General features: G+C 46.4%; 1 protein-coding gene across 2 annotated transcripts in view; it reads left to right on the top strand.

Moving 5' to 3' along the window:
- The window catches only part of ELP3 (elongator acetyltransferase complex subunit 3), a 153,791-nt gene that overhangs the window by 54,774 nt on the left and 72,060 nt on the right, over window positions 1-26,957 (top strand). For both annotated transcript variants that reach the window (XM_064146646.1, XM_064146647.1), the window contains exons 8-9: window positions 3,793-3,954; window positions 11,659-11,785. In XM_064146646.1, coding sequence (XP_064002716.1) covers window positions 3,793-3,954; window positions 11,659-11,785 — 289 coding nt within the window. The remainder of the gene's footprint in view (window positions 1-3,792; window positions 3,955-11,658; window positions 11,786-26,957) is intronic.

Below are 26,957 nucleotides of genomic sequence, written 5' to 3'. Positions count from 1 at the left end.
CTGAGGGTCTCTTCCAACCTGGATGTTTCTGTGATTCTGTGCTTAGGGCAGTGATAGGGTCCCCATCCCTGGAGGGACTGAAAAACTGTGGAGCTGTGTTGTGGAGGCACATAGTTTAGTGGTGACTTGGCAGTGCTGGGTTGATGATTGAACTTGATCATCAGAGGTCTTTTCCAACCAAAAGGATTGTAACAGTTTGAAGAGAGTTAACCTTTTTGCTGGTGAGTTTGAGCAAACTTGAGGCTTTTCCCTGGGGTTTCTTTAGGGCTATTTCAGGGAAGTTTGGAGGAGGAAGTTGTTGAGCAGGAGAGTGGTGAGAGGCTGGAATGGGTTGCCAGCAAGGTGGTTGAGGCCCCATGGCTGGAGGTGTTTAAGGCCAGGCTGGCTGAGGCTGTGTGCAGCCTGCTCTAGGGTAGGGTGTCCCTGGGCATGGCAGGGGGGTTGGAACTGGCTGCTCCTTGTGGTCCCTTCCAACCCTGACTGATTCTATGATTCTAAGTTGTGGCAGGGGAGGTCTAGGCTGGATGTTAGGAGGAAGTTCTTCCCGGAGAGAGTGATTTGCCATTGGAATGGACTGCCCAGGGAGGTGGTGGAGTCACCATCCCTGGAGGTGTTCAAGAAAAGCCTGGCTGAGGCACTTAGTGCCATAGTCTAGTTGACTGGATAGGGCTGGGTGCTAAGTTGGACTGCATGATCTTGGAGGTCTCTTCCAACCTGCTTAATTCTATGATTCTATGATTCTTTTTTTATTGTTAACTTGGATCTCCATCGTGCTTTAAGGTAGGCTCTGGAAGTTTATTTTGATTCAGAAGTTCCCAGCTATTTGGAGTCAGAAATTGGGAAATGAATCTTTATAGAAGATCTAATAAAGAGCTGAAGTTAGTCATCCTGGTGATTTCAGTGTTCACTGGTTTGGTTTTTTTCAGGTGCCAGCATAGCTTCTCTCTCTCATTCAAGGTGTCCTCTTTTCAGTAGCATTTAATATTAACTGAGGTCTTCATCATATAGAACCATTAAAGAGACTGATGCTCCTCTCAAGCAGTGCCTGTTAATGCTGTTCTCATCTCAGTTTGGGAATTAGCCAGAATATCTCTGCGGTTCCAAATGGTTTCAACAGAAGTTTCCTTCTTCCTGCTGTGAATCTTTTCTCCTGTGCTGCAGCCTTCTTATACAATCAGCATATTCTGTAGGAAAGATGGTCAAGCTGGAAGATTCCTATATGGAAAGGAGTGTTGTATTTGCTGCTGGTGGTGGAGATTATGGTGATTGATGGTTTCCTTATATGAGCTTCAAGGATGCTTTAGATTCCTTTTTTCTTTTGTTTCCTTCTCTCATAGCTCAGAATCTTACCTTTTGTCATCAGCAGTGGGTTTTTCTGCTGTCTGGAATAATTAGTCTTTGTTAGACATCAAGTGATAAATGGGAGAGGAAGGGAGGAAAGTGTAACAATGAATTATGTTTCAGCATTAGACTTCAATGAAGTTGTGAATATGCTGCTTGCTCACAAAAGGCAGTGATTTGTGGAGCCTTTCATGGACAGTCTTGTAGGTTTTGTTGTGAGAATGCACCTGGACCTTGTCCCAGGTCCTACAATTTATCTGTACACCATCAAAATCTATTGTACGGAGGCTCAGGGGTGATCTCATTGCTCTCTGCAACTACCTGAAGGGAGGTTGTAGTCAGGTGGGGGTTGGTCTCTTCTGCCAGGCAAGCAGCAACACAAGAAGAGGACAAAGTCTCAAGTTGTGGCAGGAGAGGTCTAGGCTGGATGTTAGGAGGAAGTTCCTGGCAGAGAGAGTGATTGGCATTGGAATGGGCTGCCCAGGGAGGTGGTGGAGTCGCCGTGCCTGGAGGTGTTGAAGCCAAGCCTGGCTGAGGCACTTAGTGCCATGGTCTGGTTGATTGGCCAGGGCTGGGTAGTAAATTGGACTGACTGATCTTGGAGGTCTCTTCCAACCTGTTTGATTCTATGACTATACCAAACTTTCCCTAACATGAGGTTTCATATTCTCATCCACCACTGAACAGTACTGAGTGCTCAGGCTCCCTTGGATTTGTCCCCAAACCAAACATGGTTCTCATTCACTACTCTGACTCTTGCCCAGTCTTTGTTTCCAGACAAGGAGTCTCAGTTGCTCTAGGAGGCTGTTCCTCACAAGTACTGTTTGGAAGAGCCCTGCAAGGCTGCTCCAGTGCACCTCTTTACCATACAAAACAAACCTCAGACTTCTGTTAGCATGCATGTGTATCATCCATGCATTGCTGTGTGGTTGATGGCACTCTAGCTGCTGAGGGTAGCTTGTATGGGTGGATGCTTTGCTAAGAACTAGCTGGATGGCCAGGACAAAGAGTGGAGGGGATTGGAGCTAAGGCCAATTGCAGATGGTCACAAGGGGTGTCCCTGAGGGTTCACTATTGGGACCGGCTATGTTCAGTGTCTTTAGCAGTGATCTGGCTGAGGGCATCGAGGGCACCTGCAGTAAGTTTGCAGATGACACCAATTTGGATGGGATTGTTGATCTCCTTAGGGATAGGGAGGATCTATAGAGGCAGACTGTATCAGTGGGGTGAGGTTCAACAAGACCAAGTGCTGGGTTCTGCGCTTGGGTCACCACAACCCCATCAGTGTTCCAGGCTTGGGAAGAGCAGCTGGAAACTGCCCAGTGGAGAAGGATTTGGGAGTGCTGGTCAACAGCCAAGTGAATATGAGCCAGCATGTGGCCAGGAGGCCAAGAAAGCTAAGAGCATCCTGGCTTGGATCAGCAATAGTATGACCAACAGGGCTAGAGAGGTGATTGTCATCCTGTACTCGGCACTAATGAGGACACACCTTGAATAATGGGTTCTGGTTTGGATCCTTCACTTCCTAGAAAGACTTTTGAGATGCTGGAGCATGTCCAAAAAGTGTAGTGAAACTGATACAGGATCTAGAGCACAAGTCTTGAGAGGAGTAGCTGAAGGAACTGGGATTGGTCAGTCTGGGGAAGAAGAGACTTGGGAGATGTATCCCCTCTTTACAGTTCCCTGAAATGAGATTGGAGAGAGGTGGGGATCAGTCTCTCCTGGGTAACAAGTGACAGGACAAAAGGAAACATCCTCAAGTTGTGCCAAGGAGATTTAGGTTGGATGTGAGGAACAGTTTATTTGTGGAAAGGATGCCATGCCCTGGACCAGGCTGCCAGGGAAGTGATGAATTCATCATCCCTGGAGGGATTTAAAGGACATGTAGATCATAGAATCATAGAATCAGCCAGGTTGGAAGAGACCTCCAAGATCATCCAGTCCAACCTATCCCTCAGCCCTATCCAGTCAACTAGACCATGGCACCAAGTGCCTCATCCAGTCTCTTCTTGAAGACCTCCAGGGATGGTGACTCCACCACCTCCCTGGGCAGCCCATTCCAATGCCAATCACTCTCTCTGTGAAGAACTTCCTCCTAACATCCAGCCTAGACTTTCCCCGGCACAACTTGACACTCTGTCCCCTTGTTCTATTGCTGGTTGCCTGGGAGAAGAGACCACCCCCACCTGGCTACAATGTCCCTTCAGGTAGTTGTAGACAGCAATGAGGTCACCCCTGAGCCTCCTCTTCTCTAGGCTAAACACCCCCAGCTCCCTCAACCTCTCCTCATAGATGTGGTTTGGCAGCAGCATACTTGGTAATGTTAGATTCTTGGTAGGACTCATAGGTCTTAAAGATCTTTCCCAGTCTAGATGATTCTATGATTGTGTGTTGAAAGCTCTTCAGAAGTCACCTTCCCAGTTTGAACTGAGGAGCTGTTCTTTTTTGCAGGTACTCGGAGCGAAGCCTGACCAAATGCGTTGGGATAACCATAGAGACCAGGCCGGATTACTGCCTGAAGCGGCATTTGAGTGACATGCTGTCCTATGGCTGCACCAGGCTGGAGATCGGAGTGCAGAGCGTCTACGAGGACGTGGCCAGGGACACCAACAGGTGAGAAGGAAGCTTCACTGAGCTTGGCTGCTTGCTGTGTACTCCATGGAATGCTCTTGAGTAGCGTGTCTTGACCTCTGTGCTTGAGTATCCATGTAACATGGAGCATCACAGGATATTAGGGGTTGGAAGGGACCCAAGAAGATCATAGAATCAACCAGGTTGGAAGAGACCTCCAAGCTCAGACAGTCCAACCTAGCATCCAGCCCTGGCCAAGCAACCAGACCATGGCACCGAGTGCCTCAGCCAGTCTCTTCTTGAAGACCTCCAGGGACAGTGCCTCCACCACCTCCCTGGGCAGCCCATTCCAATGCCAATCACTCTCTCTGTGAAGAACTTCCTCCTAATATCCAGCCTATACTTTCCCCAGCACAACTTGAGACTGTGTCCCCTTGTTCTATTGCTCATTGAGTCCAACCCCGCTGCCATGCCCAGGGACACCCTACCCTAGAGCAGGCTGCACACAGCCTCATCCAGCCTGGCCCTTAACACCTCCTGGCATGGGACCTCAACCACCTCCCTGGGCAACCCAGTCCAGCCTCTCACCACTCTCATGCTCAACAACTTCCTCCTTACCTCCACTCTCAATCTCCCCACCTCCAGCTGTGCTCCATTCCCCCCAGTCCTGTCACTCCTTGAGAGCCTGAAAAGTCCCTCCCCTGCTTCTTGGTAGGCCCACTTCATAGAATCATAGAATCAACCAGGTTGGAAGAGACCTCCAAGATCTTCCAGTCCAACCCATCGCCCAGCCCTATCCAGTCAACTAGACCATGGCACTAAGTGCCTCAGCCAGTCTCTTCTTGAAGACCTCCAGGGACAGTGCCTCCACCACCTCCCTGGGCAGCCCATTCCAATGCCAATCACTCTCTCTGTGAAGAACTTCCTCCTAACATCCAGCTTAGACCTACCCCAGCACAACTTGAGACTGTGTCCCCTTGTTCTATTGCTGGTTGAAGGCCACAATGAGGTCACCTCCTCTTCTTCAGACTGAACAGCCTCAACTCTTTCAGTCAGTACAATCTGTCAACACAGTCTGCTCATTTTCTTGCTTGTGTGGCTGTGTCTGTTGAGGTAAAACTAGGAAGTTGCTGTTGTGGAGATTAATACTCTGTTATGAATTATTAATACTAATTTCTGAGTGAATATTATTTATTATTATTGTTCAAAATTTCGGGAAAATTCCTGGAAATTCTTTGGATTTCCAGTCAACAGGAAGTAGTTGCACAGAATTAAACAGTTTAAAGAATCAGAACTTGGGAAAAGAGGAATGTGATAACAGGGAAGTTCTAATTGTGCTTGTAGAGCCTTAGCATTAACTCCAGCAGATGTACTCACGACGCTTTGTGTCCCTGAGTAAGGTCACTGTACAGAACTTCCAAACCTCAGGATAATGGTCTTGGGATAAAATACAAAATATTCCAGGCAGAGGGCAGGAGAGAAGAATATTGCTGCCTACAACTGCCTGAAGAGAGGCTTTAGCCGGGTGGGGTTGGGCTCTTCTGCCAGGCAATTAGCAATAGTAGAAGGGGACACAGTCTCAAGTTGTGCCAGGGGAGGTCTGGGCTGGATGTTAGGAGGAAGTTGTTGGCAGAGAGAGTGATTGGCATTGGAATGGGCTGCCCAGGGAGGTGGTGGAGTCACTGTTGTTCAGGAAAAGCCTGGCTGAGGCACTTAGTGCCATGATCTAGTTGATTGGCTAGGGCTGAGTGCTAGGTTGGGCTGGCTGAGCTTGGAGGTCTTTTCCAACCGGATTGATTCTATGACCTACTGAGAGATGCTGTAACAGCACACAGCATGTTCTTACATCAGCTACCTTTTTCTCCTTAGTACTGGGAGAGACTGGCAAGCAGAGAGTGAGGCATAGCCAGAAACAGTGCTTGCTGATAGATTAACCACAGTCATTCTAGGCAGGGAGTGTCTCTAGGGACTGCAAAATATATTCACGAGGGGTCTGTGATTTATTCCTTGTCATCTTGGACCTGTGGCCAAAAGAACAGTTGTCCTGCATAGAGGAGTGCACAATACATAGCTCATCCTGCCCCTTAGAGGCAAGTAAGCCAATCTCTTTTATTTATTGCAAGTCCTATAGTTCTGTTGAGTGATTTTTTTCTTTCCTCATGGTTTTTTTCCACTCTTGCCACTCATTCAGCTTGCTTTCATCCTTATTGCATATTCCAGTCACCTACCAAGGATGGTTGATAACTCTAATCAAAGGTAACGACAGAGAGATTATGGTTCAATAAGGGAAGCAAATTTTTGTTAATGCCTACCTTAAAGGCAGTAGTGCAAAACTATGTTGGACATTTAAGACTTAAAAGCATCCACAATGAGATTTCTCCTGTGAGTTTAGCTGTAGTATTGCTGGCACACAGCAAGGCAGGAGGTCACTGCTATGAAATGGTCAGACTCTGGGTCTCAGTAGACAGGAAAAGCTATTTATTGAGCAGTCCAAGTGTTAAGAGCTGATACTATAGGTGGTTCTTTCCTCCTCTAGATGTCAGAGCTTTCCAAAGGAACATCACTGGATCCCACTCTTTGTTAGATGTATTCATTTACAGTTAGTTCTGACAGACTGTAAACTTAATTAATTTCTCTTCGGCTGTTAAAATCTTCTTTCCAGCTCAAGTCTTTTAAAGGTGTCTCTATCTGTGTTAGTTTGAAGCAAGCTAGGATGTTTTGGTGAGAAGAACTAGATTACAGGCTGTGAAAGGAAAACAGTGGTGATGTCTACTTCCCTCATAGGCTTGCTGAGAGATATAAGAATCAAAACATGGGTAACTCACTTCTGCTGCTGGGCAGCTCTGAGCTGCATCTCTCTCTCTTTTCTCACCCTCTGTTATACTGACTAATCCACTTTGCTTCCTAACCCCCTGGCTGAACCTCCAGTCTTCCTTGGGACTGGGGTGTGGTTGAGAGGGGTAGGGGGAAGGTGAAGGGGCAGTTGGAGCCCCTCCTGGGGACTCAGGTTTCTGGGAGGGCTGTTGTGTTTCTGTATTACCTTTTACCTTGTCTATTTCTGTCTGCAACTGCTTGTATCTTGTGCTAAGCTGTAAATAATAAGCTTCATTCAATTTCCACAGCCGGCTGAGTCTAGCCTGGGTGATTTCCAGAGTGTGGAGGGACAGGGAACACCCAAACCCTCACAGTATCTGAGGTGGAGCTTTAAAACCTCGGCTCTCACTTCAGTCATCTTCAGTTTTCCTCCAGTGTTGTCTGTCACATCAGAGCTGGTGCCGTAAATCATTCAAAGCTGTATGTCACATTCATCTTATGTGTTTGCTAACGAGCCCTTGCTCTCCTGCTGATGGATCAGAGGAAGAATGGAGTAGTAGCCTGATTTGATTTCAGCAGAATTAATCCTGTGTAGAGTGATAGTTTTAAAGGTTTCTGGTACTTTTCAAAGCTGCTTGAAGAATTCCTCTAAGGCTTTGCTGCAAGCTGCCTCAGAGCAGGGGGAATGCAGGCTGTTGATCCAAATGGCTCCCTCAACCTCTTTAGAACAATGAGCTGGAATGTACTTGTAGAGAAGAGTGATTCAAGTTTCTCTTTCCTTTGAAATGACCTCATTTTGCTGCTGTTCTTCTACTTTGTGGGGGATGTGTTTTGACTTTAAACTTTTAATATTTCGCTTGTAGCAAAATGTCAGATTACAACCAATTAGGCTAACTGTTTGGAAATTACTTTCTATTATGTTCCATAAGTCATTAGTGAGGGTTTTTGAGTGCTTTTGGTGGCTGTGAGGCAGAAAAATATTCAAGAACAGATCTAGGCATCAAATAATCAAGTTATTGATGCAGCTCAAATTCCACTTCTAATAAGAAAATAATTTTTATTTATGAAGCAAGTCTCCATTTGCTTCCCTCAGGCTATTCAAGGTCTTGAGTAATACTGTCCTTGAACACTCTCAGAAAAACACCATAATACTTCTGGGGAAATAAATAAAACTATAGTCATAAAAGTACATGTAGGCATTTACTGGAGGTGGAATCCTCCAGGAGGGAGGAAGAAGTCCTTAAAACAAGGTAAGTAGCTGTTTGGTTTGGTTGACATTAGGTCTTGGAAGAAGGCTGAGATGTAAAGATCATAGCAGCAATCATAGAATTAACCAGGTTGGAAGAGACCTCCAAGATCATCCACTCCAACCTAGCACCCAGCCCTAGCCAGTCAACCAGACCATGGCACTAAGTGCCTCACGCAGGCTTTTCTTGAACACTTCCAGGCACAGAGACTCCACCACCTCCCTGGGCAGCCCATTCCAATGCCAATCACTCTCTCTGCCAACAGCTTCCTCCTAACATCCATCCTATACTTTCCCCGACACAACTTGAGACTGTGTCCCCTTGTTTTGTTGCTGGTTGTCTGGGAGTAGAGATGTCCAGATGGTGTTAGATCTGAAGGGTTATGGAAGAGGAGAGTCATCTGCTCAGCTAAGCTGTTGGTGAGGAATGCCTAAAGATGGGGTGAAATGGTGTGAAAGTGTGATGGGAAGAAAATGAGGGCTGGAGAGAGCAGAAGGGAGCAGATTCTGAGAGGATGGAAATTTCCAGAAATGTCAGCCAGTAGTGCAAGAACCCTTCCAGCTGGGGAAGATCAAAGGCAAGGTCACGTGTGATCATAGAATCAACCAGGTTGGAAGAGACCTCCAAGATCATCCTGTCTAGGCTCTCCAGGCACGGCAACTCCACCCCCTCCATGGGCAGCCCATTCCAATGCCAATCACTCTCTCTGACAACAACTTCCTCCTAACATCCAGCCTAGACCTCCCCTGCCACAACTTGACACTCTGTCCCCTTCTTCTGTTGCTGCTTGCCTGGCAGAAGAAACCAACTTCACCTGGCTACAGCCTCCCTTTGGGTAGTTGTAGACAGATGATGATGTAGATGTGATGGTCACAGCTACCTCCTAGTAGCTATCTGCAGTGAGAGTGATTGCTGTTGTGGAGGCAGGAGACAGCTCCTGAGTCATGGAGGTGGAAGGGAAGAGGAGATTGCTTGTGGTTCATGATTTTTAGGGAATTCAATCTTCATTCCTGCCATTTTTGGGGCTCCTAGTCCCTTCAAGCTCCTACAGAGAAAGTCTGAGTTGGTTTGGTTTGATGTTGATGGAGAAGAACATGAAATCCTTGGAGACTCCTCATCCTGTGTTTTGGAGGGTAGACACCTCTCAGAAGTTGAGAAGAGTTTGTGTTTCTCTAGGAGTACTCAAGAGATTGGCAAGCATGTTGCTCTGTGATTTTCCAGCAAGCTGATTTTACTGACACACATCTTACTCTCTTCTGTTGCTTTTGTTCCTGGTTGTGCTTCAGTGTATTACACAGTCTTCAGTGCAGTGTGTCCCAGCTTGTGCTGTGGCATCAGCTTGTGTCATTGCTTTGCAAATTGAATTTCAGCAGCTTTCCAGAGCTTTCTCAAGCAGTGATTTGAATAGTTACAAGTCTTGGTGTAGAAGCAGTGAACCAGACTACTTGAAGCCCCTAGAGTAGTTTATTAGTATCTATGTTCCAAATTCAACCCTTCTCACTTCCTAGAGAATAATCTCAGTTAAAGGTGGCACAGTATGTGTGATGGTTTTGGAGTTACCCTCCCCCCCACACAGTTAAGAATATCACCCAGACTAGTCTCAGCTGGCTGAAAGTTAAAGAATGAAGCTACATTTACAGCTTAGCACAATATACAAGCTGAAAGTTAAGGACTGAAGCTGTATTCACAGCTTAGCTCAATGTACAAGCTGAAAGTTAAGGACTGAAGCTGTACTCACAGGTTAGCACAATACACAAGCTGAAAGTTAAGGACTGAAGCTACATTTACAGCTTAGCACAATATACAAGCTGAAAGTTAAGGACTGAAGCTGTCTTCACAGCTTAGCTCAATGTACAAGCTGAAAGTTAAGGACTGAAGCTGTCTTCACAGCTTAGCACAATATACAAGCTGAAAGTTAAGGACTGAAGCTACATTTACAGCTTAGCATAATGTACAAGTTGAAAGTTAAGGACTGAAGCTGTATTCACAGCTTAGCACAATGTACAAGCTGAAAGTTAAGGACTGAAGCTACATTTACATCTTAGCACAATATACAAGCTGAAAGTTAAGGATTGAAGCTGCATTTACAGCTTAGCACAATGTACAAACTGAAAGTTAAGGACTGAAGCTGCATTTACAGCTTAGCTCAATGTACAAGCTGAAAATTAAGGACTGAAGCTACATTTACAGCTTAGCTCAATGTACAAGTTGAAAGTTAAGGACTGAAGCTGTATTCACAGCTTAGCACAGTGTACAAGCTGAAAGTTAAGGACTGAAGCTGTACTCACAGCTTAGCACAGTGTACAAGCTGAAAGTTAAGGACTGAAGCTGTACTCACAGCTTAGCTCAATGTACAAACTGAAAGTTAAGGACTGAAGCTGCATTTACAGCTTAGCTCAATGTACAAGCTGCAAGTTAAGGCTTGAAGCTACATTTACACCTTAGCACAATATACAAGCTGAAAGTTAAGGATTGAAGCTATATTTACAGCTTAACTCAATATACGAGCTCAAAGTTAAAGATTGAAGCTATATTTACAGCTTAGCACGTATAGAAGCTGAAAGTTAAGGATTGAAGCTATATTCACAGCTTAGCACAATCTACAAGCAGATATGCACAGAAATACACAGTTATATACAAGTTAAAGGTAATACAGAAACACAATAACTCTCCCAGAAACAAGCAGAGTCCCCAGGAGGGCTCCTGACCCAATCCCCCTTTCTCCCCTCCCTCTTTCCCTCCCTTCAGAACTAACCAGAGCAACCCACACATTTCTCACATGATAAATCTGGACAACTGAGGTGAGATGTAAAACAGATGACAGGGAAGTTAGAGGAAAAAAGGGTTATGCTGGATTAGAGTTAAGACAGAGGCAGGCACAGAGACCAGACCGCTGGAAAGAAGACACAGCCAAAAGTGAGAGCTGAGCAGTGAGTGTCTTATCTCTACTTTGACTGGTTGTGTCTCTCAGCAGAAGAATGGGTGATAGAGAGTAAGTGTTGGTTTCTTTTCTTCTCACAGCTAAGGATTTATTTCTCTCAGTGTGCTAGTTTGAGCCTAGCTGGGATATTTTGGTGAGAAGAATTAGATTATGGTGAGAAGAATTAGATTATGGTGAAAAGAATTAGATGCTAGGCTGTGAAAAGGAAACAAAGGTGATGTCTGCTGCACTCATAGGCTTGCTGAGATATATGAAAACAAGAACATAAATATAGGTAACACAGTTGCTCTCTGGCTGCATGCACTTCTCTCTCTAACTTGCTGCCTAATCCATCTGCTTCCTAACACCCCTGGCTGATTCTCCAAGCTCACCTTGCACATAAGGCAAACTCCGGGACAAGGTAGAGGAGTGGAAAGGAGGTGGAAGGGTGGTTGGGAGCCCCTCCTGGGGACTCTGGTTTCTGGAAGGGCTGTTGTGTTTCTGTATTACCTTTAACTTGCCTATTTCAGTCTATAGCTGTATGTATAGTAAATATCTGCTTGTATATTGTGCTGAGCTGTAATTATAAAGCTTCATTCTTCAATTTCCAGCCACTGACTCTAGTCTGGGTGATTTTCTTAAGTGTGTGGTGGGGAGGCAGGTAACACCCAATCCATCACACTCAGTAAAATGTTTCAGTTAGTCTCAAACCAGCACACTGTGTCATCTTATCTTTGATCTTGAATCTCTGTTCTCTCTTGCCAGAGGTCACACCGTGAAGGCTGTGTGTGAGTCCTTTCACTTAGCCAAGGACGCCGGCTTTAAAGTGGTGGCACACATGATGCCTGATCTACCAAATGTGGGCCTTGAAAGGGACATTGACCAGTTTGTTGTGAGTATGGCTTGAAATAACCCCACATGTCTGATGTGTTCCAGCTTTTTTTTGTATCTAATGCTGCTTCTCTTTCTTAGCTCAGCTTAATAGATGTGATCCTTAACTATTCTGAAGGGAGCCTACAGAAAAGCTGGGGAGGGACTTTTGTGGCTCTCAGGGAGTGACAGGATTAGTGAATGGAGCAAAGCTGGAGGTGGGGAGATTGAGGCTGCATGTGAGGAGAAAGTTTTTGAGCATGAGAGTGGTGAGAGGCTGGACTGGGTTGCCCAAGGAGGTGGTTGAGGCCCCATGGCTGGAGGTGTTTGAGGCCAGGCTGGCTGAGGCTGTTTGCAGCCTGCTCTAGGGTAGGGTGTCCCTGCCCATGGCAGGGGGGTTGGAACTAGATGACCCTTGTGGTCCCTTCCAACCCTGACTGATTCTCTGATTCTGTGATCCAGGCCAGAATTTTCCTAAGGACAAATAATTTGAAATCCATTCTGGAAAGTGGAGGGTGAGAAAGATTTGTTGAACTACTTCATCCAGAAAATTGTATCTTTGCCTCATGAAAGCCTGAGTCACTTAGGTCTCAGTGGAATATAGCTCTTCCAATATTAACTAGGCCTCTTTTTTCTCTCCCAAAGCAGCTTTTTTTTTCTCCTTGTATTTAGAATAATACATGATTGAAAGTTATCTGAAAGGTAATTAATTGCAGAGTGGAGTCTATAGGTGTCTTATAGAGCATATCTGTCCTTGGCTGACTGCTGTTCAATATCTTTATCAATGATGCAGAAGGAAACACACAATTCTTTCTAGAAACAAACTGAAGTGAAGAATAAAGAGCAAATGGTCAAGAGCATGGAGAATTAGGCACTTTTAGCTGGTAGGGTGGTAGATTTGATTTGTATTTTCTTTTATTACTATTACAATAATATTTAAGTCAAAATTGATAACTGTTTAAAATAGCCCAGAAATAGAAGCCTGGACATAGGTATTCAGGGGTGCTTTAAGAAAAGTATGACCAGAGGGTTGAGGGAGATTCTCAGCTCTGCCTTAGTGAGGCGTCCTAGGTCCAGTTTTAGAGTCACAGAATCAAACAAGTTGGAAGAGACCTCCAAGATCATCTAGTCCAACCTAGCACCCAGCCCTAGCCAGTCCACTAGATCATGGCACTAAGTGCCCCATCCAGGCTTGGCTTCAACACCTCCAGGGACAGGGACTCCACCATCCCCCTGGGCAGCCCATTCCTATGCCAATCACTCTCTCTGCCAGCAAGTTCCTCCTAACATCCAGCCTAGACCTCCCCTGCCACAACTTGAGACTGTGTCCCCTTCTTTTGCTGCTGGTTGCCTGGCAGAAGAGACCAACCCCACCTGGCTACAGCCTCCCTTTAGGGAGTTGTAGTCATCAAAGAGGTCTGCCCTGAGCCTCCTCTTCTGCAGGCTGCACACCCCCAGCTCCCTCAGCCTCTCACCCATTGGAATGGGCTGCCCAGGGAGGTGGTGGAGTCACCATCCCTGGAGGTGTTGAAGCAAAGCCTGGATGAGACACTTAGTGCCATGGTCTGGTTGACTGGATAGGGCTGGGTGCTAGGTTGGACTGGGTGAGCTTGGAGGTCTCTTCCAACCTGGCTGATTCTGTGATTCAGAGAAGGAGACTCCACTACCTCCATCTCTGGACAGCCTGGTCCTGAGCTCCAGCAACCTCACAGAAAAGAAGTTTTTGCTTATGTTCAGGTGGAGTTTGCTGTGCTCCAGCTTGTGCCCCTTGTCTACTGTCTTGAGGTTGGGCACCACTGAAAAGACACTGGCCTAAACTTAGCCTGTGTTTTCCAGAGAAGCCTCTTGGCTTTAGGAGGTGGGAGAAGCACTTTTGGTGGTGGGCTAGCTGTGGGACCTGGTAGGAGGGAATTTGTGGTGGGGATGGGTGGGAAAATAGGTAGTAAATGAGAGTGAGACACAAGGGAAAAGGGAAAAAAACTCAAGTTATAAAAAGAATAGTCAGGAGAACATGAGAATGGTTTGTTGAAGGGCTGGAACTGGCAAAACAGGCTAGTTGCAGAGCAAGGAAAAGAAGTGCTAAGCAGGGGAAGGAAAAAAAACAGGTGATAGTATAAAGAGAGGAATCAGGAATATAGAGAGGCTGATGAGGTGATGACCAACTCAGTGACAGCCCTGATAATGAGTTCAGAATGTTGAAGCAGGACTCACAGATCAAATAAAGATTTGATGCCAGTGAACATACAGGTGAGGAGTTGGAGGATGAGTAATCAGTGTGGAGGATGAATGTGAATGCTGCAGGAAGAAAAATGGGAGATGGAGAGATGGGCTGGTGGGGAAGAGGCAAGAGATCACATCAACGTGGAGAAGAATTAGACCTGTGATGTTTTAAAGAGAAGAAAGTATGGGGAAGGAGAGAAGGAATCAAAAAAGCCTGTGTTAGAGAGGTGCACAGGGTCCTCACTGCCGTCTGTGTCTAGACAGCAGACAAAAAGACCTGTGTGAAGGAGGCAGCTGTGGAGTTGATGCCTGGCTAAGTGATTGCTGTGCCTTTCAGAAAGTGGAGCTGCAGGGAACAAGAGTAGAGAGGTTGTGGATCACTGTGACACGTTTCAAGATGGAGTGGTAAACAGCTGTCCTCTTCCTTTTACCTTCTCCTCTGCCTTTTCTCATCCTTTCTTAAATGCTGTATAATTTATGTGGAAAAGATCTTATGTCTTAAATAGGAGAGAATAGAGGGGAAAAACAACCCAGAGCCCTGCACTGGTGAACATAAGTATCCTGCAGATAACAATTCCTTCATTCCTGGGGATTCAGCTAGATAGGCTATTCTCTAGGTCCCAGCTTAAAATTTTATAGCATATTTGGAAGTGACTAAAGCAACTGATTTATCTGTTCTGCTGTATAAATGTTAGTCCATGCTTGTAAATATTTAGACACTTCTACATAAAATTTATGTGAGAGCAAAGAGAGGAATCAAGTGGAGAGCATCTGTTGTGTTCTTGAACAGTGTGAAGCTGCTGATGAGCAGCAGTAGTGCTCTTTTATTCAGTTTTCTCCTAATGTGTGTCATCACAAGGCCTAAGAGGAGAGGCTGAGGGAGCTGGGGGTGTGCAGCATGCAGAAGAGGAGGCTCAGGGCAGAGCTCATTGCTGTCTACAACTGCCTGAAGGGAGGTTGTAGCCAGGTGAGGTTGGGCTCTTCTCCCAGGCAACCAGCAATAGAACAAGGGGACACAGTCTCAAGTTGTGCCAGGGAAAGTATAGGCTGGATGTTAGGAGGAAGTTGTTGGCAGAGAGAGTGATTGGCATTGGAATGGGCTGCCCAGGGAGGTGGTGGATTTGCTGTCCTTGAAGGTGTTGAAGCAAAGCCTGGCTAAGACACTTAGTGCCATGGTCTGGTTGACTGGATAGGGCTGGGTGCTAGGTTGGCCTGGATGATCTTGGAGGTCTCTTCCAACCTGGCTGATTCTGTGATTCAGAGAAGGAGACTCCACTACCTCCATCTCTGGACAGCCTGGTCCTGAGCTCCAGCAGCCTCACAGAAAAGAAGTTTTTGCTCATGTTCAGGTGGAGTTTGCTGTGTTCCAGCTTGTGCCCCTTGTCTGTTGTCTTGAGGTTGGGCACCACTGAAAAGACACTGACCTAAACTTAGCCTGTGTTTTCCAGAGAAGCCTCTTGGCTTTAGGAGGTGGGAGAAGCACTTTTGGTGGTGGGCTAGCTGTGGGACATGCTAGGAGGGAATTTGTGGTGGGGATGGATGGGAAAATAGATAATAAATGAGAGTGAGACACCAAGAAAATGAAAAAAATAAATTCAAGTTATAAAAAGAGTAGTCAGAAGAACGTCAGAACATCAGATCTTGGAGGTCTCTTCCAACCTGGATGATTCTATGATCTCCTTTGACTTCTGGGGACAGTGGCACCTGCAGCTTCATGAGGATCCTTAGAGACTTTTGATTTTTGTATGTAAATTGGGTACCTTTATATATTGTGGTGCTAACCCCTTTTCTAGCCACATGTTTTTTTCTGTCCAGGGAAAGGTAGGACAAAAAGGAACCAAGTTCACTTTAGAAGGAGGTGTAAGCACCTTGCCTTCATTACCAGTTGATATATTAAACACCAGGGGCTTCTCCTGGGAAGATAATAACTTGCTGATTGTGCTGGCTGTGTACTAAAAATACTGGGTGCTTCTTCAAGTTGAACAGGTAATTACAGTTTCAAGAGTAACGTTGGTTTTGTCTCTTATGACCTATTGATTGCAGAGTGTTTCCTGCTTCTTCCATTCAGCAGTTAGGATGCCCATCAGTTACTCCTTTGCAAGCAGATTTAGGTGTTCAAAGTTGGGGGACTGTGTAGCAACTTGTTTTCCTGTGAGAGTTTTGTTATGAATTATCCAAACCCTTAATTTATTATATGTATATACATATATATGATATATTAGACTCAGCACTGCTCAGGCCACACCTTGAGTACTGTGTCCAGTTCTGGGCTCCTCAATTCAAGAAAGATGTTGAGGTGCTGAAACATGTCCAGAGAAGGGCAACAAAGCTGGTGAGGGGCCTGGAGCACAAACCCTATGAGGAGAGGTTGAGGGAGCTGGGGGTGTGCAGCCTGGAGAAGAGGAGGCTCAGGGATGATCGTATTACTGTCTACAACTACCTGAAGGGGCATTGTAGCCAGGTGGGGGGTGGCCTCTTCTCCCAGGCAACCAGCAATAGAACAAGGGGACACAGTCTCAAGTTGTGCCAGGGTAGGTATAGGCTGGATGTTAGGAAGAAGTTCTTCACAGAGAGAGTGATTGGCATTGGAATGGGCTGCCCAGGGAGGTGGTGGAGGCACCGTCCCTGGGGGTCTTCAAGAAAAGCCTGGCTGAGGCACTTAGTGCCATGGTCTGGTTGATTGGATAGGGCTGGATGCTAGGTTGGACTGGATGAGCTTGGAGGTCTCTTCCAACCTGGTTGATTCTATGATTCTATAATATATGTTAGATAGACCTTTCATTACATATACTTACATATTCTGTTGTACAGTAGAATCCTAAAAGCATTTTGGTTGGAAGGAACCCTTAAAGTCATTGAATCCGACTATTCAACCAGCACTGCTAAGTCCACCACTAAACCATGATCCCTCAATACTACATCTACAGATCCTTTTAAATCCCTGTAGGGATGATAAATCCACCACCCCTCTGGGTAGTCTGTTCCAGCACTTGATGACTCTTTGAGGGAAGAAGCTGTTCCTCATGTCCAACCTAAACTGCCCCTGGCACAGCTTCTTCTTGTCCTATCACTTTTTCTTTGTCCTATTCTTTCTTCTTCTTGTGCTATCACTTGTTCTTTGAGAGAGGAGGCTGACTTTCACCTTGTTCCAGCCACCTTTCAAGAAGCTGTAGAGAGTGAGGTGATAGAATCATAGAATCAACTAGGTTGGAAGAGACCTCCAAGATCATCCAGTTCAACCTAGCACCCAGCCCTATCCAGTCAACCAGACCATGGCACTAAGTGCCTCAGCCAGACTTTTCTTGAACACCTCCAGGGAGAGCAACTCCACCACCTCCCTGGGCAGCCCATTCCAATGCCAATCACTCTCTCTGACAACAACTTCCTTCTAACACCCAGCCTATACCTCCCCTGGCACAACTTGACACTCTGTCCCCTTGTTCTATTGCTGCTTGCCTGGAAGAAGAGCCCAACCCCACCTGGCTACATCCTCCCTTCAGGCAGCTGCAGACAGCAATGAGTCTACCCTGAGCCTCCTCTTCTGCAGGCTGCACACCCCCAGCTCCCTCAGCCTCTCCTCATAGAGTTTGTGTTCTGTAGGGTTTGTCTTCTTACCTTATCATTGATTCTTTATATGGCCTCAGAGGATTTCCTTCCTACTTCAAGTCTTTCCACTCCATCCCACACATGGGAAAACACTGCGGGGAGGACGCTCTGCTTCCTCCTACCGCCCAGGCGGCAGTGCCAGGAGTGTCAGGTACTGTATGCACGCTGCTGCTTACTGTTGGCAACTGCAAGCATAACAGATAAGGCCAATTTGCAATGCCTCACGTAGCAGGTGGTCAGAGAAAATAATTAGAATAATAGCTGGAATAAATCAAGGACTCAGCGGGAATAATGGAATTGTTACCAGAGCAGACACCTCATTCTGTGGAACGCCGTAAACACTCAGCTTCCCTCTTGGAGCACGAGAGAGATGAGGTGACTCTAGGGGTAAATGCTTGGGAGGATTCATGAATCATACTTGCCAACAGGGCTATCAAGCAGAACTTAGGATTTAAAGGAAGAACTTTAGGGGGCTAAAGAATTCCCAGGACACTCTTGCTAATTCCTTGTTCTGTTTCTGCAGAGGTGCTCAGTGGCGGTAGTGTAGTCGACAGACTTTATCTGCTCTTGAGTAAATATCAGTAAGCTGGCAACAGATTTATTAATGAGGAACATCTTGCTATGTTTGCCTTTATTTCAGTGGTCTTTGCCTAAGCAAGGTTTGCTGTTGCCTTTTCTCTTTGTCCTCTGGGAGGGATGGATGTAAGCCTGTCTCAGACAAGTTTAAAGATGAACTAAATCTGGGGAGCAGAAGAAAGAAAAAGAAAGGAGAGCCAGAATATTAGGAATTCCATGTGTGGGAACTGTCATGGCAAGTTGTTGGCAGAACCCTCCAGCTCAGAAGGCATGTGGGAGCTGGGGTTTGCAGCCCAAAAGCATCAGATAGACCTTTAGTTGCTGAGAAGCTCTCTTTCCTTGAAGAAATTCCTGAGGAGGTGCTGTGACTTCACTCTGACCACTGAGAGTCATTGGCTACTGGAGTGGGCTGCCTGGCAAGGTGGTGGAGTCACCGTCCCTGGGGCTGTTCAAGGCAAGGTTGGACGTGGCACTTGGTGCCATGGTCTAGCCTTGGGCTCTGTGGTAAAGGGTTGGACTTGATGATCTGTGAGGTCTCTTCCAACCTTGGTGATAGTGTGATAAATACTGAGGGTCAGAGCAGAGACAGGACCATTTAATGTTCAGAACTGAAGGCAACTATCAGATTGAAGAAATGTGTGATTCAGTTCAGCAGAGCCATTCTTGTGTTCTTAAAATAAAATGCAATCTGGTAAAAATTCCTGTTCTTGCACTCATGTGTCAGACTAGGGATTCATTTAGTTTCTTCTGAAGGAGATGCAAAATAAGCACTTCCCAGAAACTAATTTTAGTGACATGCCTGATGCATCTGTGACAACCAGTGTAAGCTATGCAGAGGGCTACAGCCTTCTTGGGTGTGTGCAGCACAAGACAGGAAAGTAATGATCATAGAATCATAGAATCAAGCAGGTTGGCAGGAGACCTCCAAGCTCATTGAGTCCAACCTAGCACCCAGCCCTGGCCAAGCAACCAGACCATGGCACTAAGTGCCTCAGCCAGGCTTGGCTTCAACACCTCCAGGCACGGCGACTCCACCACCTCCCTGGGCAGCCCATTCCAGTGCCAATCACTCTCTCTGCCAACAACTTCCTCCTAACATCCAGCCTAGACCTCCCCTGCCACAACTTGACACTGTGTCCCCTTGTTCTACTGCTGCTTGCCTGGCAGAAGAGATCAACCCCACCTGGCTACAGCCTCCCTTCAGGTAGGGAGGCTGTAGACAGCAATGAGTTCAGCCCTGAGCCTCCTCTTCTGCAGGCTGCACACCCCCAGCTCCTTCAGCCTCTCCTCACAGGGCTGTGCTCCAGGCCCCTCACCAGCTTTGTCACCCTTCTCTGGACACCTTCCAGTACCTCAACATCTCTCTTGAGGGGCCCAGAACTGGACACAGCACTCAAGGTGTGGTCTGACCCGTGCTGAGCACAATGGGGCAGAAGAACCTCCCTTGTCCTACTTGCTACAGTGCTCCTGATCCAGGCCAGGATGCCATTGGCTCTCCTGCTCACCTGGGCACACTGCTACTCTCTACCAGCACCTCCAGCTCCCTTTCTTCCTGGCTGCTTTCAGCCACTCTGTCCCCTGCCTGTAGTGCTGCTTGGGGTTGTTGTGGCCAAAGTGTAGAACTCTGTGCTTGGCCTTGGTCAATCTCATCCCATTGGCCTCTGCCCACCCATCCAGCCTCTGCAGGGCTCCCTCTACAGGGCTCTCCTACTTTTCAGCAGATCCACACCTGCTCCTAGCTTGGTGTCATCTGCAAACTTACTGATAATCAAATAACACAGTGGCTAACATGAATGTCCTTTCTCTTTGCAATATGTTTGAAGTTGTTGTAAAACTTCAAATACCATCATATCACCTTTAGCTGTAAATAAGGCAAGAGTTTTCCTGAGGGCTCTCATTTTTATCAGGGAGATGGAATTCATAATGGAACTAATATATTGCACCTCTATCAGGAGCTTTTAATAACTGTAATAAAAAGCAATTAAACTGCTGATCCACATTGATTTTTTTTTTTCACTCTTTTGGGAAGACAATTATCTGTGTTTTAAAATACAGCTCTGAAATATTTCAGGGGGCAAATGATTTTCCTTTCAATTCCTGCTAAACATCTCATTGAAACACTATTACTGGCAGGTAGCCAGCATTACCTCTGCAAAAGAACAGATTAGGTGGTATTTAATGAGCTGTCCTCCAGTTACTAGAGCTTCTTTTGGAGCCTTAGTAAATGTTGGAGCTAAAAAAACCTCTTCACTTTGGAAACAATTAGAGTTTCATGAACTCTGGCCAACGCGGTGGTAATTCTTATGTTAATGAGGATCGTGGTAGTAAGGAACAGGCTATTTTTAGAAACTATTTTCACAGATAATTGCACTTGTATTTCAGTGGATAAAATATCTAGATAAAGCCCCAGTGTGTGCCCACTTCTGCAGATGGTTGAATTGTGTGCACAAAGCTGCTCTGCCTCGCCAGTGGCTGTGTGGAAGTGTAACTTCTGTTTGCTCGCTGAATGAGTTTGCTCTAAGTGTGATTCATATAAAGCAGGTCAAAGCTCTCTCTGTGTATGTGCAACACAGGAAGGAAGTGGAAGTTAAATCAGAGTCACAGCGTGGCTGGGATTGGAAGGGACCAATGGACATCATCTGGCTTAGCCCCTGGCTAAAGCAGATTCACTTAGAGTAGATTGACCAGAATTGTGTCCAGGCAGGTTTGTAATCTCTGCAGAGGCTGCCCGGGGAGGTGGTGGAGTCACCGTCCCTGAAGGTGTTGAAGCAAAGCCTGTATGAGGCATTTAGTGCCATGGTCTGGTTGACTGGCTAGGGCTGGGTGCTAGGTTGGACTGGGTGATCTTGGAGGTCTCTTCCAACCTGGTTGATTCTATGATACTATGGCCTTTGGGCAGCCTGGTCCAGGGCTCTGGCTCCCTCACAGGAAAGGTTTTCTTCATGTTCAGATGGAACCTCCTAGGTTCCAACTTGTGCCTTCTGCCTCTTGTTGTATTGTTGGGTCCCACTGGAAAAACAATCTGGCCCCATCCTCTTGCCCTTTAGATTCTAATCAGCAATTGAAAAGATCCCCTCTCAGTCTGCTCTTCTCTGGACTAAACAGCCCCAGATCATAGAATCATAAAATCATAGAATGGTTTGGGCTGGAAGGGACCCCTAGAGGTCATCTAGTCCAGCTTCCTCTACAGCAATCTGGGGCATCCTCTCTCTCTCTGCTCTTCCCTGGACTAAACAGCCCCAAGTCATAGAATTATAAAATCATAGAATGGTTTCAGTTGGAAGGGACCCCCAAAGGTGATCTAGTCCAAACTCCTCTACAGCAAGCAGGGGCATCCTCCCTATCTGCTCTTCCTTGGGCTAAACAGCCCCAGGTCACAGAGTCATAAAATCATAGAATGCTTTGGGTTGGAAGGAACCCCCAAAGGTGATCTAGTCCAACCTCTTCTACAGCAAGCAGGGGCATCCTCAACTAGGATCAGGTCACCCTCAGCCTTTCTTTGCCAGAGAGGTGCTTCAGTCCCCTCAGCATCTTCCTAGCCCTCAGTGTGACGGTGTATATTAGATAAGCTGAATCACTTGAATGGTACAGGTAAAACTAATAATCCCTTCTCTTTTTGGGGATCCACATGTACCCTGGCTAGGTGTGGCAGTTGAAACCAGCAAATGCAGAGGGTGGTTCAGTAGCAGTGTGATCTGTGCTACCTTGCATCGTACTGCACAGTAACAGTACACATTGGTGTGCCGTTAGGATGGGTGTGATAAATTGCTTGGCTGTGTGGAAAACTGCATTTATTATGGCTCTTGGATCCATTCCTTTGTCTTTATGAATTGGTGCTTTTGTCCTCACACACGTTTTCCTCCAGCATGCCAGCTATAAAAGTGGTGATAATTGCAATCACTACCTTTAAAACAGTCTCCCATTCAGAAAAAAACGTCTGCTAAAGCTGCAGTTGAGACCCTTTTTCTGCCTGAACTGAAAGCTCACTTCTGTCTTTAGCAATCCCCAGATCACCCTGGATTGCATAGCCTCATACAGTCATGTTTTAAGTGATGATTTTTTTTGTACCAGCATTTGGAAGTTGTATGCTGGGGCTCTGTCACTAAAGCCTTTTGCTGCTGAAGTTGGTAATGAGCATATGGCTGGGAACATGGAGCCAAATGGAAAGGAGAGCAGAAATAAAGGGATGTGTGCAAATGTTCCAGGCGTTTAGACAAAGAGATCATCATTCAGCAAAAGATGTGTTTTAGCCTAGATGATTGTCAGCTACCAAATGCCTGTCATGAGAGTGGATAAAACATGATGTCCAAGTGAAAATGTGGAGGATTTAGTTGGTGGTTTGGTGGGCTGGGTTTTTTTTTTTCCTAATTAAGAAACCATACTGAGGAGGAAAAAAAAAACCACAGTGGTTTTGCTGTGAACATAAATGAGAGAAGCTTTTGCAAAGCTGCATGGGGTGAGAGAGAGCACATGGCTGTATTGATGCTCCTTATGGAGAGGCCTGATGAAGAAGGATGAGATTATCACAAATGTTATAGAGTTGCTGGTCTCAATGTTTTTTTAAGAGAGAAGACTTGCTTTACAGGGAGATGTGCTGCAAAAATGCTCTGCTTAAGACAGTGAAAAATGCCCTGTTTCCTGTACTTAGCACTTGTGGAAAGCTGACCCTTCCAGAAAGATACAGACCAGAGTTCTGTGCTTGGTAAGAGTGAAGGTGAAACTTCACAGCAAATTGATGGAGGTATTCTCCTGGGTTTCTCCAAAGCTGCGTAATAAATGGAGACTCACTTGGAGCACCTGCAAGATGAAGCAGATGGAGCTGCTCGGTGCAGTGAGCACAGTCTGGAGAGATATGGCTCAGTGTTTGTATAGAGCACGAGTTCAGGAGTCAAAACCGTGCTGCAAGGTCATGCTGCTGATGCCCAAGGCCTCTTACAAATCTTAAATGTCTCCTCTTATTATCAAATAAGACTGCATGGTCCTGGTGGAGTGGATAATCCTGGTATTCCTTTCCAACCACAGAATCATAGAATCGAAGAATCAAGCAGGTTGGAAGAGACCTCCAAGATCATCCAGTCCAACCTAGCACCCAGCCCTGGCCAATCAACCAGACCATGACACTAAGTGTCTCATCCAGTCTTTTCTTGAACCCCTCCAGGGATGGTGACTCCACCACCTCCCTGGGCAGCCCATTCCAATGCCAATCACTCTCTCTGACAACAACTTCCTCCTAACATCCAGCCTAGATCTCCCCTGGCACAGCTTGAGACTGTGTCCCCTTGTTCTATTACTGGTTGTCTGGGAGAAGAGACCAACCCCCACCTGGCTACAGCCTCCCTTCAGGCAGTTGCAGACAGCAGTGAGGTCAGCCCTGAGCCTCCTCTTCTGCAGGTTGCACACCCCCAGCTCCCTCAGCCTCTCCTCATAGGGTTTGTGTTCCAGGCCCCTCCCCAGCCTTGTTGCCCTTCTCTGGACACCTTCCAGCACCTCAACATCTCTCTTGAATTGGGGGCGTAGAACTGGACACAGTACTCAAGGTGTGGCCTGAGCAGTGTTGATTCATAGCGATGAGATGTTGTGCTGAGGGATTTGGGTTAGTCAAGGATTTGTCAGTGTGAAACTGATGATTGGACTTGAGGAGCTTGAGGGTCTTTGCCAATCTATGAAGTTCTGTGAAATAGCATAGCAATGGTAGACTGTCACAGGGTTAGGATCAACTTGGAGTAAGTTCTGTGCAAACTTGGAGGTAACAGCTCTCCAGCAGTGTTAGATCATAGAATCAACCAGGTTGGAAGAGACCTCCGAGATCATCCAGTCCAACCTAGCACCCAGCCCTATCCAGTCAACCAGACCATGGCACTAAGTGCCTAATCCATGCTCTAGTTTGCAACAGAAACGTGCAAATTTGGTGTTGTTTTTTTTGTTTGTTTAATCATATCTGATCCTGTTCGATACTAAAAATCAAAACACATGCATTAAAACCTATAGTCTCTAGATCCTGCTGGTCCAGGGGCAGAAAGAGACCATAGGAGGGATGGGAGACAACAGGCTTGTTGCCTCTTTGTCCACCAGCATCTGGTTTCTACACCATGTAAAGCATGTGGGTGTCGATGACACTGAGGTGAGTAGTTTCAGCAAGCATCCTGCTGAAGACACCTTCATGTCTTTGACTGAATGCTGCTTGGTTTGTCTCTACATAAAGTCACACTTGGTCACAAATGGTTTTCTCCAGGGCTCAGTACCAGGTCCTGTTCTGTTTGCTGTCTTTGTCAGGAGTGGTGTGGTCAGCAGGAGCAGGGAGGTCGTTCTGCCCCTGTACTCTGCACTGCTTAGACCACACCCTGAGTACTGTGTTCAGTTCTGGGCCCCCCAGTTTAGGAGGAACATTGAGATGCTTGAGCGTGTCCAGAGAAGGGCGACGAGGCTGGGGAGAGGCCTTGAGCACAGCCCTACGAGGAGAGGCTGAGGGAGCTGGGATTGGTTAGCCTGGAGAAGAGGAGGCTCAGGGGAGACCTTATTGCTGTCTACAACTACCTTGAGGGGTGGTTGTGGCCAGGAGGAGGTTGCTCTCTTCTCTCAGGTGGCCAGCACCAGAACGAGAGGACACAGCCTCAGGCTGTGCCAGGGGAGATTTAGGCTGGAGGTGAGGAGAAAGTTCTTCCCTGAGAGAGTCATTGGACACTGGAATGGGCTGCCCGGGGAGGTGGTGGAGTCGCCGTCCCTGGAGCTGTTCAAGGCAGGATTGGATGTGGCACTTGGTGCCATGGTCTGGCCTTGAGCTCTGTGGTAAAGGGTTGGACTTGATGATCTGTGAGGTCTCTTCCAACCCTGATGATACTGTGATACTGTGAGCTGGATCAGAGCCTGCAAACAGGCAGGGTTCAGACCAGTCAGCGAGTAGTATCTTATCATCATCTGGGAATTTAATAGGTAGTCTAAAGTCACACAATTGAAAGGCTGGTGCTGAGTGACTTCAAAATGACCACTTCTCAGCTTGCTGTCAGCACTTGCATTTCCTTGCTTCCCAGGTGACAAGTGGTGCTCGCTGATGTGCGTCTTCCAAAGTGTACAGGGTTAACCCTCCTGGGGGAATGGTCTTCAACCTGACCCCAGGTGGTCTTGACCCCTCCCTGCGGGTGGGTCTGAATGCTACCAGGTGATGATGGTGGTTAGTCCATTCCCCCTTCCTGTCTAAGAACCATAAAAGCAGGAGGACTTCCTGTTCGCTCTCTCTCCCTTGCCTCCCTGCTCAGCAGCAACCACCATCCTGTTCCTGGGTCTCTGGTTTTTTTGCCACGTGGCCATCACCCACGAGGCAGACAAACCATTGCTATCAAATCTGCTTGCATTTACCTATTTTGTATCTTGTTTTCCCTTCCCTACACCTTTGTAACTTCCCAACCTCACAGACCTTTTATTTGCTGTTAAACTTTTCTTCTTTTTAACTTCCAAATCGGAGTGAGATTATTTCTTTGGGTGTGCTTACCTTCCATAGAATCATAGAATCAACCAGGTTGGAAGAGACCTCCAAGCTCAGCCAGTCCAACCTAGCACCCAGTCCTATCCAGTCATAGAATCATAGAATCAGCCAGGTTGGAAGAGACCTCCAAGCTCAGCCAGTCCAACCTAGCACCCAGCCCTATCCAGTCATAGAATCATAGAATCAGCCAGGTTGGAAGAGACCTCCAAGATCATCCAGTCCAACCTAGCACCCAGCCCTATCTAATCAACTAGACCATGGCACTAAGTGCCTCATCCAGGCTTTTCTTCAACACCTCCAGGGATGATGACTTCACCACCTCCCTGGGCAGCCCATTCCAATGCCAATCACTCTCTCTGGCAAGAGCTCCCTCCTAACATCCAGCCTACACTTCCCCCAGCACAACTTGAGACTTTGTCCCCTTGTTCTGTTGCTGGTTGCCTGCCTCTCTTTACATCTAATTCATTTTCTTTGGGAAAGAAGGGGGAAGATGAAAGGACATCCTATAAATTGTTATTGGTTCTATCAACTGTATTTGAGTCTCTGGGAAATTGAAATTAGAGCTGAGACACAAAGGCAGGAAAAAAAGCACCATTTAACCTATCCTTCTCGGTCACTTGGCCATTGTTGGTACCAGTGACTGCAGAGCCTACCATTATGTTTTGATTAGACTTGCATTTACAAGGGGGAGGGGAAAATGCAAATTCAGAATCAAACCAGAGCCACAAGCCTCTGTTAATGCATATAATTAAACTACTAAGTGATTGTTCGTTCCCTGTAGAGTTGGAAGTGTCACTCAACGCTGGAGCTTTCAAGTGCTACCACTATTCATGGTTATAAATAATACAGCTGATGGAGATAAGGAGTGCTGTAATGTGGAGAGTTAAGATAATGTTCATCTTAATGTAGCCTGGGATTAATTTAATCATCTGTTTAATGCAGGGACTGTAGTAAAGGAACTAATTCAAGAATCAAGTTGAATGGCACCTGATTGCTGGTGGACAGTCACTAAAAAAAAAAGGCATTCTGATGACCTTTATTTTTATAGCAAATGGTGACATTTTAGTAAATAAGTTTGTTTCTAATTGCTGCACTTACCCTGTAACTTGATAACCTTCCTCAAACAGATGAATATCTTGAAAACAAGATTGAAGGTGGTGACTGAACCTTTTGATCTGTAAAATGTGCAAGTGGAATCCCATAAAAGAGTATTTTCCTCTTTTTTTTTGGAGAGGTGCAGCCTTTGGGTGCCTTCAGAACATTCTACTAACTTGTTCTATACCTCAGGTGGTCAGTAAAACCTGATTGGAGG

This window comes from Pogoniulus pusillus, chromosome 7 (genome assembly GCF_015220805.1).
Source record: "Pogoniulus pusillus isolate bPogPus1 chromosome 7, bPogPus1.pri, whole genome shotgun sequence".
NCBI lineage: Eukaryota > Metazoa > Chordata > Aves > Piciformes > Lybiidae > Pogoniulus > Pogoniulus pusillus.
This window is presented reverse-complemented; position numbering and strand designations above follow the sequence as displayed.